The sequence below is a fragment of the Pistacia vera genome, unplaced genomic scaffold (assembly GCF_008641045.1).
Source record: "Pistacia vera cultivar Batoury unplaced genomic scaffold, PisVer_v2 Contig407, whole genome shotgun sequence".
Classification (NCBI taxonomy): domain Eukaryota; kingdom Viridiplantae; phylum Streptophyta; class Magnoliopsida; order Sapindales; family Anacardiaceae; genus Pistacia; species Pistacia vera.
In genome coordinates, this window is record NW_022196232.1 from 758691 (window position 1) to 771780 (window position 13090).

The 13090-nt window shown below is 34.1% G+C and overlaps 1 protein-coding gene across 1 annotated transcript; it reads left to right on the forward strand.

Annotated features, from left to right (window-relative positions):
* The first annotated feature begins 7741 nt into the window (after window positions 1–7741).
* On the forward strand, window positions 7742–10546 carry LOC116142354 (disease resistance protein RPM1-like). Its single transcript, XM_031427780.1, has one exon. It carries the CDS (start codon window positions 7742–7744, stop codon window positions 10544–10546), a length of 2805 nt encoding a protein of 934 aa, XP_031283640.1.
* The last annotated feature ends 2544 nt before the right edge of the window (window positions 10547–13090 follow it).

Below are 13090 nucleotides of genomic sequence, written 5' to 3' on the forward strand. Positions count from 1 at the left end.
TTTAATTTTAAAAAAAACAAACAAAACACACGATGCACCACTAGGAATAAAAAAACAAGACATTAAAAAAGCAACCAAAACTTTTACTTTAAAAAAGCAACCACTATGAAGTTGAATTATTGCAATGGTGGAGCCCAGACTTTAACACTAATGTTGCAGATGGTTACTTGGACTCTCTGCTTTATGCCCTTTTACTTTTTCTTTATCTTTCATAAAGAACACTTGACTCTTGGATGTCCATTTTCCATTTTATTAACCATAGTGAAGTGTTGAGAGAAAAAGGAAGAAACCTTTCAAACTTTTCGTTTTCTGAGTCTCTTTCTTCTTCTCCCAAACTCTTATCACAAATTCACCTAAATCTTAAGACAACTCAAACACCAATTTCCATCTCTTCATTTGCACACATTTCAGACTGTTAAGAAATCGACTGTGCCAGTAAGTTCAGAGTTGCATTGAGAACACACCTTCACCAATTAAAAAACTGGTCCCCTGTTTTGCCCTGTTTCCGTGGAATTAATTACCCTTAAAAATACTTACATTTATCAATATAAAAAGTTATCAATATATTCATTATTGTAAGGTTTTCTTTTCAAAAAGTTATTGTGGGCTCAATGATGTAATGATTTCACTGGCTGTTATTAGTATTGAGAAGAAACATGTTGAGGGAGTCTAGTTGTAGTTTTATATGGCTCGTGTAATGAATTATGTTTCAAAAGAGCAAAACTTGCCACTACCATTTGGTGTCAATATATATTCAACTTGTTTTAATTAATCAGTCTAATTTTTAATTACCATCTTCTTGTTTAAGACGGTAAATGCAAGATAGTTAGGTCGTGGACTTTGTTTGATTTCTTAATCACCATAGATAGATGGTTACCGTTAATTATTAATAGGAGAATCCCTTTGGTGATAAACTGTTGATGATCTTTAAAGTTCTTCCTTAAAAGTTTTCCAGAAACATTTAGAAAATCGAAATCCATAACTAACAAACTGTCTTGTGTTTCACCTATTATCATGAACAAACACCATATCTTTGATAGTGGGAACATGATGAAGAAATCTTTCTTATGAATGGTGTAGTATTGTTGGCAATACTCTTCATTGGAGAAAATGTGTAACGTACTATTTGATTTGGTTGTGGTTGTGTCGATGTGTTTTTTTTCAATTATCTGGGTAATGCCAGTAGAGATGCAGTATTAATTGCAGTTGTTCATCAACTTCCTAGTGTAATAATCAAATAAATTTGATATGGCAAGTTTTCTTCAACATTATTATAACTTACCAAGTTCTCACTGGTATCTTCTACTGAGATTTTTTGTTTGCAAATGTTATTGTAATAGCTATTTTGTTTGGTAACTTATATCCAATTCCGCTATGTCGTTCAAGAGATATTAAACCCTTCTCTTTCTCTTGGTATAGTTTTGCACTTTCCGTGGAAGCTTATTGGTGGCTACAGCATTGAAGCTTGAAGAAAGTATAAGCCTTTCTTTGAATACCTTCTGCCAATCAAAAACAAGTTCTCTGTTTTACCCTGGATTCAGTTGGTTTTTTCTATGACAATGCATGTACATAAAATTGTTTTGTAGCTATTTAAACTATCGTGAATAGTTCTATAATTCCATGGGAGTTCGACAGACATAAACTGAAACTGAAGAGCCTAATTAAATTTGACATAAGCCCTTATAATGGTCAAATGTTAACTAAACAAACATCAAATTAACATAGACCCTTGGATCATGGTCAAATATCGACTTGACCTCGATCTAATTGTCTAGATATGTTTTTATGGGACTTATCTCCCCCCTTGCCTTACGGAGGGTGAAGGGTTTAAAACCAAACATAAGCTTAGGCAAATTAATTAATAGCAACATCTTCTAAAAGTTTATTAATTATTAATTAACGATTTTCACAAAAGATATGGGTGAGTGGAAAACTTTCTGTAAGGTTTTCTTTTCAAAAAGGTTATTTAATACAACTTTGACAAGGAATAGTTAGACTACGTAAGAAACAATCATTTTGTTTTGCGAATCGAGGATAGAGACAATTATTCCCAAGCATCACTCTTTTTTCTTCCGAGAAGAAAGAAAATTGAGCCCTCTTTTTCCTCAAGGGGACAACCAGATTCTCTTTATTGACAAACCTTGACAAAAGAGATTAGCCTGTTGAAAATGAAGGATAAAGTTTTCGTATGTAGACGCTGGTAATGAGTGCGATCACAAAAAGATAAAATATTTGTGTTCACACTTCTCTCCAACCCACTGATTTCTTAACACAACAATCAAACATTGTATAAACAAAGAAGAAACATTGTATAAACGAGAAGATAGAGAGCTATTTGTTATTACCAGAAACGTTGTTGGCTGTTATTGTCTGGCTCACAGAGGCCAAAGTTTAGTATATATTATAGTTGGAGATGTAGATAATTCTTCCTTTGGATTAAATATAAATTAACTATCAGGAAGCTGAAACCATATTGAATAAATGAATTAGCTAACATATTTCATCATCTGGAGACTGGAGGTCTGAACCAAGCCTACCAAAAATTATGTATATATTTCTTTTTCTCTGTTTTCTAAAGAAAATGAATTATAGTGTCCCTGTGCCCGTCTTCCTTCTCCTCCAAAAGTTTAACATGAACCCCTTATAATGGTCGAATGTTGACTACACAAACATCAAATTAACACAGACCCTTGGATCATGGTCAAATGTTGACTTGACCTCGATCTAATAGTGTAAATATTGTTTTATGAAGCCATACATATGGACTCTGTCTCTTTAGAATGATATTCATGAAGTTGTTGGAGTTGCGACTATTTCAACATTAATGGGTTACGCAGATGCATTTAGAGGTCCTGCTACTCAATGAGTGGATGAGGACCTCGCTCCCCGGTGAGTGGGCAGGGGTCATAGGGGCAACGCCCTCGGGCCCGTAAGCGGTTTGAGTCTTTTCCATGTATAATCGCTGAAGGGTTTCTTTAAGTTATTAATTCTTTATTGGGTTGGGCTTAGAAATAGGAACCCTTGTAAAATTAGGTTTTGTCACTTTAAACCTAGCATATAAACATATTTTTCTCTTGTTATAAGTGTGATAACAATCATAGGACAATTCATTCATTGTAAACGAGAGAGGTGAGTCATATTACAATAATATTGACTCAGTTGGACGTAACCCATATTAGATGAACTAGAGTAAATTGCATATGTTATTTCTGTTTGTTTACTGCCTGTGATTTGTCTTACTATTATTTTGTTTTCGTTGCTGTCTCTATTTCGTTCAGAAGTAGCTTTGTTGATTTGATATATAGGACCCATCTCCACCCTTGGCCTTACGGAGGGTGAAGGGTTTAAATACTACAACTTTTTCAGAGTAATATATGTTTAAAACCATACATAACCTTAGCCAAATTAATTAAGAACAACGTCTTCTAAAATTTTCTGTAAGGTATTCTTTTCAAAAGGTTATATAATACAACTTTGACAAGGAATAGTTAGACAAGGTAAGAAACAATCATTTTGTTTTTGCGAAATTCGAGGATAGAGACAATTATTCCTAAGCATCACTTTTTTTCTGGGAAGAAAGAAAACTTAGGCCTCCTTTTCCTGAGAGGGGACAGCCAGATTCTCTTTATTGACAGACCTTGAGAAAATAAAGGATAAAGTTTTCGTGGGTAGACGCTGGTAATGAGTGCGATCACAAAAGAGAGAAAATACAACAATCAAACATTGTATAAGCACGTTAACTTTCCAGGATTCAACATTGGCCTCGAAAGAAGGCAGCTTCATAAAAAAAAAAAAAAAAAATTGGAACCATGAAATTCTCCAGTTGCCTCATCATCATCAAGTTTCGTTGGTGCTGCAATTAGTTTAACCGTTATTAACCATTTGAGATAATTTATTAATAGAAACTATGAGTTATATCTCAATTCATTAAGACAAAGCTAGATAGCCATAGCATAGGAACTGCTGAAACACAATAAAATGTTTAAACGAGAAGAGAGAGAGCTATTTGGTATTACCAGAAACGTTGTTGACCGTTATTGTCTGGCTCACAGAGGCCAAAGTTTAGTATATACTATAGTTGGAGATGTAGATAATTCTTCCTTCGATTAAATATAAAATAACTATCAGGAAGCTGAAACAAGTTCAATGACGCACACCCACACACCATTATGTCTGAAAACAAAAATGAAGACTGAAAAATAGAGACTAATTTGTTAACTGGTTTTTCATTAACTGAAAGTGTTGCTACAAATTGTTTATATACATGCCGGGATAGTAATCCTTGTGAACCTGACAAAAGAAACACAAAATGACTGCCATGTAACCATTGATTCACAAACCCAGATAGATGATCTCTGTGATTTCAGGGACTAAAACCCCTGTATTCAGTCTTCAAAGTATGTTTTTCAAAGTCAATAGACTCAATACTGTTACTGTATAAAAAAAGGCACCGTTTAGTTAAGTAAACTAACGGGATTATACTTCTGTTAAGGGTTTGTGAAGTCCCCCGCCCCCCCCAAAAAAAAAAAAAATTATCTTTCTGCCATCTCTCTTCTAATAAAGACAAGTCAAAAAGATCAAAGAGTCTTTGAAAAATTAATGCCACCTAAATTATTTTTGCGAGTACTTAATATTCCTAGCAACTTCACCATTGTATCATTTTATTAATAAAGGTTTACTATATATACATGAGAATATGGAAGCTTTAATTGCCATTCTTGTTCACTTCAAATCATTTCCTGTTTTTGCAACTAATACATGTCTGTTTCGACCTGTGAGTCCCATGAAGACGTTCCAGCTTTACCTGATTCCGGAAACCTTTTCCCTCTAGCCAAAAAGGCTCATCCTGAAAAAAATGGATTCTTCCAGCTTGGTCGAGAACGCCTGACAAACTAGTGAAGGAGAAAAATGTCGGCCTGCTTCAAATGTTAGTTGGGACTCAAGGTGTAGCTTCTGCTATTGGAACAAACACTGATGGAGGAATCAGTAACGGTGACGATGATATTGGGCGCAGACGTGAGGCATTTGGTACAAACTCATATACAAAACCACCATCGAATAGCTTCTTCCATTTTGTCGCGGAAGGATTCAAAGATTTTACCACATTGATAGTTTTAGGCTGTGCATTACTTTCTTTTCCTTTTGGCATAAAAGAACATGGCCTGAAACAAGGTTGGTTTGAGTCTCTGCTGTAAGTAACTACGGGCAAAATATCCAGTTTGCAAAGTTATCAGAATGCAGCAGCAATATCCAAACCGAAGTCGTTAGAAATCGTCACCACCAAAAAATATCAATCGTTGAAATTGTTGTTGGAGATGTTATTTGCTTGAGGATTGGAGACCAAGTTCCAGCTGATGGGACTGTTTCTCGATAGGCATTATTTACAAGTGGACGAATCAAGTATGACTGGGGAGAGCAATCATGTTGAGGTGTCTGATGGTTATGCTCGAATGATTGTTACCTCAGTTGGAATGAACACAGCTTGGGGCCAAATGATGAGCCAGACATGCGGTGAAACCAGTGACGAGACGCCTCTACAAGGTATGCTCAAAAAGCTTACTTCATTCAGTTCATTGATTGGGATGGCTGGTTTGAGCCAAATAGTGTTTTCATTTGTTCCGATTTTAAAAATTTATTGGATGGCTCCCTTGCATTTACATCAGTCAAAAACAGTGTCCCTGTTTCTAAACAAAATGAATTATAGCGCCCGTCCAGCTTTTCCGCTAAAAATTTGAATGAATCCTTATAATGGTCAAATGTTGACTACACAAACATCAAATTAACATAGACCCTTGGGTCAAGGTTTAAATGTTTACTTGACCTCATCTAATAGTCTATTTTTTTATGAAGCCATACATGTGGATTCTGTCTCTTTAGCCTTACGGAGGGTGGAGGGTTTAACTACTACAAATTTTTCACAGTAATATATGTTTAAAACCATAGATAGGCAAATTAATTAAATACATCATCTTCTTAAACTTTATTAATTATTCATTATGTGGAGAGACATAATTAATTAATAATTATACAAAGCATCTAAAAAATTGTGTTCACACTTCTGTCCAACCGGCTGGCTTCTTAACACAACAATCAAACATTGTATACAAAGAATATCTTATGATTTAAAATGGAGTGAACATGAAAAAGGTTATGAAATCTGGTAATCCAGATAGACAGTTTACATTGTTACATTGTCCAGATTTTTTTTTTCTGATAATGTAATTAAGCTTTACCTTCTTTTTTTTTTAATGGAATTCAAAGGCTTCTATAGACAGAGAAGAACTAGGTACTATTTCTTAGATCACATTCAAATATCATCCAGTAATAGATACTCATGTTTCTGATTTATGATCTACTTGACCATCTCAAGTCATGTTTCTTGTATTTTGTTTTGTTTCCAGCAAGCCACTTTATTAGTTATTGGACACCAATTCGCCAATGGATAGTTGAGGGCTTTGTTCCATATTCTAAACGCCACCCATCTGAACACTGCAGAGAATTCTTGGATAATTATAAACGTTTCATTTATTAAAATTTAACTGATAACACTTTATTCTTGAAATGACTACCATGAACAGATGAAGTATCTACAGTCATGAAAATAAACTGATGAGTCATTTTTTGTATTCATCAATCAGGAATCCACTGGCTATTTCTTGTTTATGATGTTGTAGTTGTGTTTGTTAATTTATATCCACTACATTGTTCAAGAATCAAGAGATATTGAATTCTTTTCTTTCTCTTGGGTTTTTGTAGCACTTATGTTTTACTTTATCCGCATAGAGAGCTTTTTATTTGTATATATTCCCTGAGGAATCATGCATTTTGAGCAAGACAAAACTCACATCGTGTTCTCCAGAGTAATTCAAATGAAAGAGTGAGCATCTGACAAGGCACAAAACGAACTCAAAATTAAGATAGTGTTTGGTTGGAAATTAAATAAAGCATAGACTTCAAATCACCAAAAGATGAATAAAGAAATATTATTTTCCCTTCCAACTGTTTGGTTGGAAATTAGATAAAGCATAGATACCTTGCTTCAAATCTCCAAAAGATTAATAAAGAAAAATTTTGCTGTTTCTACAAAATTTTTATTTTTTGTTATCTTTTCTTTTATTCTAACAAATGTAATTAAGCTTTAACTTTCCTTTCCTTTTGTTTTTTTTTCCCTCAATTGAAAGCGTTCTATAAACAAAGAAGAAGCAAGTGCTATTTCTTAAATCTTATTCAAATATCATCCAGTAACAGGTAATCAATCAAATTTAGCTTCTTTGGCAGTTATAATTTATGAAGCAGATATTTAAACTCAATTTATTGTTAAACTGATATGCTTATTTATCACTACAACAAATATGAATTTCACAACAAAATCATTGTAGTTTTGAATAAGATATTTTACGATGTATTTGTTGCAAAACTGACTGCAAGTCAGTTACTGAATGCATTCTATTATAAGTATTGTAGAAAGAGATTAGCTAGAAACTCATTTAGGTTGGACTAGATTTTTAATTCAGTTTTTAGTTTAGGACATAGGGACATATAGTTTAGGACATAAGGACATATGCTTTGTTATAATTGTACTAAGTGAACCCTGATGATATGAAAAACAAAAATTCATATATTGACATAAAAATTTAAATAAATTTAATAAATCATATTGTGCTTTTCCCATTAATAGAAAAAGCAGAAACTTTTGATGTTAATGCAGTGACTAACAAGAGAAAAAGGTGAGATAAGAGATATGGCAGAGTTTCCAGTGAACTTTGCTATAGAAACCTTGGGTTCCTTGCTTGTCCAAGAAACCAAGTTGTTGAGAAGTGTAAAGAAAGAAGTTGAAAGCATCAAAAGAGAATTGGAGATCATCAAATCTTTCCTCAGGGATGCAGATGCAAGGGCAGCAATTGAAGAAGAAGGAGAAAGCAATGGAGGTGTCGTAAGTACTTGGGTAAAACAAGTAAGGGAAGAAGCTTATCACATTGAAGACGTCCTCGATGAGTACATGTTAAATAAGGCAAAACATCCGCATGATTTCGATAGCGATCTGATGCGTTTGCTTTGTAAAATGTGTTGCTTCATAAATGAACTGATACTGTCCCATGGAATTTCATCAAAGATTAAAGATATCAAATCATCACTTGCTGATATACAAAGAAGAGCAGAACACTATAACTTGAGGCACATAGATCAAGGAGATGTTGTACCGCATGACTCTCGAGTTGGTTCCTTTTTCATCCAAGGTGCTGAAGTTGTGGGAATCGAGTCTACTATGGACCAATTGATTGGTTTGTTGGTAAATGGAACATCTAACCGTTCAGTGGTTGCAATTGTGGGCGAAGGAGGACTTGGCAAGACAACTCTTGCTGGAAACATTTATAAGAATGATACAGTCAAGAAGCATTTCGATTGCCAGGCTTGGATCACGGTTGGGAAAGAAAGCACCAAAATGGATATTCTAAGGAAAGTTGTACAAGAATTTGAGGGTGTGACAGGGTCTATTTATGGAGAGATGGATAAAATGGAAGAGAATGATTTGCTTGCCACACTTGAGAGACAATTGAAAGACAAGTGTTACATGGTTGTGTTTGATGACGTGTGGAAAGCTGATTTTTGGGGATATATAGAGTATGCTTTAACTGAGAACAACAAAAGCAGTAGAATTATGCTCACAACTAGAAATAAGGGCATTGCTGATCTGATTCCTTTTGTTAATGTCTGTAGGATACAACCCTTGCCTTCTGATAAGGCGTTTGAACTTTTTCGTAGAAAGGCTTTTGGTCCTCAAGGGTGTTGTCCCCCCGAGTTGGAGAAACTGTCTCGTGACATCCTTCGAAAATGTGGAGGCTTACCACTAGCAATTGTTGCCGTAGGTGGTCTTCTCTCAAACAAGAACAAAGCTACTTTTGAATGGAAAAAGTTACTTGATGACTTGGGCTCACGGTTTAGAAGTGATTCTCATCTAAAAGATTGCAACAAAGTTTTATTAGAAGGTTATTATGGTCTACCTCACCATCTCAAATCTTGTCTCTTGTATTTTGGTTTTTTTCCAGAAAGCTACTCAATCAATTGTGCAAGGTTGATTCGCTTATGGATTGCTGAGGGCTTTGTCCCTTATTCCAAACGCCTCACATCTGAACAAGTTGCTGAAGAATTCTTGATTGATCTCATTAACAGAAGCTTGGTTCAAGTGGTAGAGACGGATTTCATGGGAAGACCTAGATATTGTCGAGTCCATGATCTGATGCATGAGATTATCCTTAGAAAGACAGAATATTTGGGGTTCTCTCATTTTGTGAACAGAGAACACCCAAATCTCCCCAACAAAATTCGGCGTATTTCAATACAAGGAAGCACTGATAGTGTTCTTGAGAGCATCAAGGATTCAAAGATACGTTCTGTTTCTCTTTTCAATGTTGATAGGATGCCTAACTCTTTCATAACTGCACTTGTGGATTTCAAACTTATAAAAGTACTTGATTTTGAAGATAGTCCTATAGAGTATCTTCCTGAAGGAGTGGGAAACCTCTTCCATTTGCACTACTTAAGTGTGAAAAATACAAAAGTAAATGTACTTCCCAAGTCCATTGGTAAGCTTCTTAACTTGGAGACATTGAATTTGAAGCAATCTCATGTGAGTATGCTCCCAATTGAAATCAAGTATCTGAAAAAATTGCGCTATCTAGCGGCATATAGTTTGGGCGAGCATGGTACTTATGGAAGAGCAGTGAAAATACCCAGGGGATTAGGGTCTTTAATGGATCTTCGAAAACTATTTTTTGTGGAAGCTAACTCTGAAGAGCTTAGGAAGCTAACGCATTTGAGAAAGTTAGGAGTTTGGCTGAAAAATGGAAATGGAAATGATCTTTGTGCTTGCATTGCAAATATGGAAAAACTTGAATCTCTGGTTGTACAGTCGACAAGCAGAGACGAAGTTCTTGACATAGAATCCATGGTTTCTCCTCTTCATGGTCTTCAACGCCTCTACCTAAAAGGAAATATGAAGAAGTTGCCAGATTGGATTTTTAAACTTGAATATCTTGTCAGAATTGGTTTGGATTTGTCAGGATTAAATGATGATCCCATAAGAGTCCTTCAAGCCCTACCTAATTTATTAGAGCTTAGGCTACACAACACATGCCATGATGAGCAATTACATTTCAAAGAAGGTTGGTTTCCAAAACTAAAAATTTTGTTCCTCTTTGACTTTAAAGAAGTGGAGTTGATCATTATAGAGCAAGGTGCAATGTGTAACCTTGAAAGCTTACGTATTGGACCATGCCCTCGATTGAAAGAGATTCCAATTGGACTTGAGCACCTACGAAACCTAAGGATTCTTTTGTTTATTCTTATGTTGAAAGAAATTTATTATATGATAAAAGATGAGAAGTGGAAGAAAGTTACTCAACATATACCCGATTTCCTTGTCACTTTCGAAATGGAAGGAAAACTATCTTATCACACTATTAAGCATCTCTCATCTATCTTGCTTGTGGATTTTGAGCAATTGATTGAAAAAGTGGAGCGAAGTAATGAGTCCTCTTATTCGTGAACAACAGGTATTCCATTTAAATTGTATCTTGATTTTATATCTTCTGTCCAACTAGAAAAGGACAAATCTTATAATTTTTCATGGCAATGAGTTAATGACTTAGGGTGTGTTTTGACTTTTCACTTAATACAAAGTATAATTTTGTAATTTACTTCTAAAATGTGATTTTTTTTTTAAAATTTTGTAAAACACATTTGATTTCCTGATGTTATTGTAATGGTTGTTTTGTTTGTTAACACAAGTCTCCCTTCTCAATTTTTAATTTTTCCATCAATTTTTCATTCAACTATTAGATGAACTATAAGTACCTATGGAAATTATGAATTTTCTTTTTCTTTTTTTACATTTGTTTTTTACTTATCCTATGAATTAATTTAGCTGACAGATGTAAATCTTCTATTGTCATGAACAGATGAAGTATGATGCTGATAAATCTATCTTTTCCAATGATCATCCAGGGTAACTATGGCTTTTTCTTGTAATAAAGGTTATGTATTGCTTGTAATTCATGTGTGTAATGTCATCAATAATGGCATAGTATTGCTTGTTATCAACATGCAATATCTATTGTCAACGTTTTCTTGTTGTAATTTCCATGTTGTAGGGCAGGGAGTTTTTTTAAACTTTCTATGTAATATCTACTTTGAAATGTGGTTGTTGTTGCTATTGCTATTGTCATCATTGTTGTTTGCCTATAAAAAACATCTCCCATGTTTTACCCTGTTTCAATGGATTTAGTTGGTTTTTTCTACGAACCTGCTTTTACATAAAATTAATTATGTATATATTTTTTAATCCGACTTTTTCTAGGTGAACAAATAAGTGACAAATTATATATAACAAAGTGAACAAAATCATTGTAGTTTTCAATAAGATAGTTTATGATTATGATTAATTTGTTGCAGAACTGACATCAAGTTAGTTACTAAATGCAATGTGGAAATAGATTAGCTAGAAATTAATTTAGGTTGGATTCGATTTTTAATTCTATACTTAGTCTAGGACATAGGGAGATATGCTTTGTTAGAATTGAATTAAGCAAATCTTGATGATATGGAAAAAATATATATATAGTGGTAGAAAAAATGTAAATAAATTTAATAAATCATATTGTGCTCCCCCATTAATAGATATGTTATGAATTGAAATAACAAAAGGAGAAAAAAAAAAAAAAAAAAAAAAAAAGAAGAAGCAATGAAGCAGAAATTTTAAAAGCTTTTGATATCAATGCAGTGAGCAACAACAAAAAGGCAAGATATGGCAAAGGGTGCAGTGAATTTTGTAATAAAAATCTTGAGTTCCTTGCTTGTTGAAGAACTCAAGTTGCTGGGAAATGCAAAATGTTAGAGTTGGTGAACTCTAATTAATGTTTAGGTACCCATTTTTAAATTGCAACGGAAGTTTTTACAAAGTTGATTAATGGTTATCAAGTTAAGCATGAATTAACATCCATAAACAATAAATGTAAAATACACCAGCATATACATGGTTTGGCTAAAACCACTCTTAGCCTACATTCATAGGACCTAGTCCAAATCGAAGCAAATCCACTAAACAACAAACATTACAAAATATAATTCAAAGTTGATTTTAGCTACAGCAAAGGAAACTCCTTGTTCTAGTTACACTAAACACCACCCTCTGAATCTGTCTTGTTGCTCCAAGGACCTCTTCATGTCGGGAACATACCCGAAGAACACTTGAGCTCCACCCAAGCTTCACACGCCAAAGCCACGCTTCAGCATCAATAATGGAACCAAGTTCCGGCCCCAATTCAACAAGTATATGAGATGTTGAAAGTTTGGCACAATAAAATATGGTGAACCTTCAAGGAACAAAACTCTCTGAAAAATTCAGAGCATAAACAAATAAAAAATATCAAAGATTAGTCACAAATATGCAAAAATAAAGATAATATAAAGGAGTTTTCTTGCTCAAAAATTTGTGCCATGTCAGCAAACAAGGGCTGACTCATGTTTGTCCAAATGAGGAAAAGATTCCAACTTTAATTTTAGACCACGACCAAATCGAGGAAAAGCATGGTTTTTTCCTTGGACCACAAAAGGATATTGTGACACCTATATGTAGTCCTTAAGACAAATCATAAGATAGGAATAAATACCTTTGTTGCTTTAGACAAAAAACGCAACTTGTGCCAGGTTGAGAAGTCTAATGCGAATGCACAAATGACAGGCTATTCACAAGTGTACGAAATCGCGCAAGTAGTAAAGCTAGAGTAAACGAGTGTCGAATCCCAAGAGAACTACCTACCAAGTACCAAACTAGTCTATTTTATTGTTATTTGATGAAACAAAATTTTAAGAATGAATTAATGAAAAATAAAACAAACTAAGAAGCAAACAAAAGCAGAATTGTATTAATACTTTGGTAAAAAGATCAATAAGACTAAACCTAGGGCATAGATTTCACACCAATTTAATCTTATGCATTTATAATTATTGCTAACTTAATTAAGCTTATTCTAAAGGCTAAACTCCCTAGTATTTCACTAACTTTCTCTCAAACAATTAGCGAATTAACCCT

Bases quoted from the DNA above. Each gene is read 5' to 3' on its own strand.
- LOC116142354 (XM_031427780.1), top strand. From the start codon at position 7,742: ATGGCAGAGTTTCCAGTGAACTTTGCTATAGAAACCTTGGGTTCCTTG.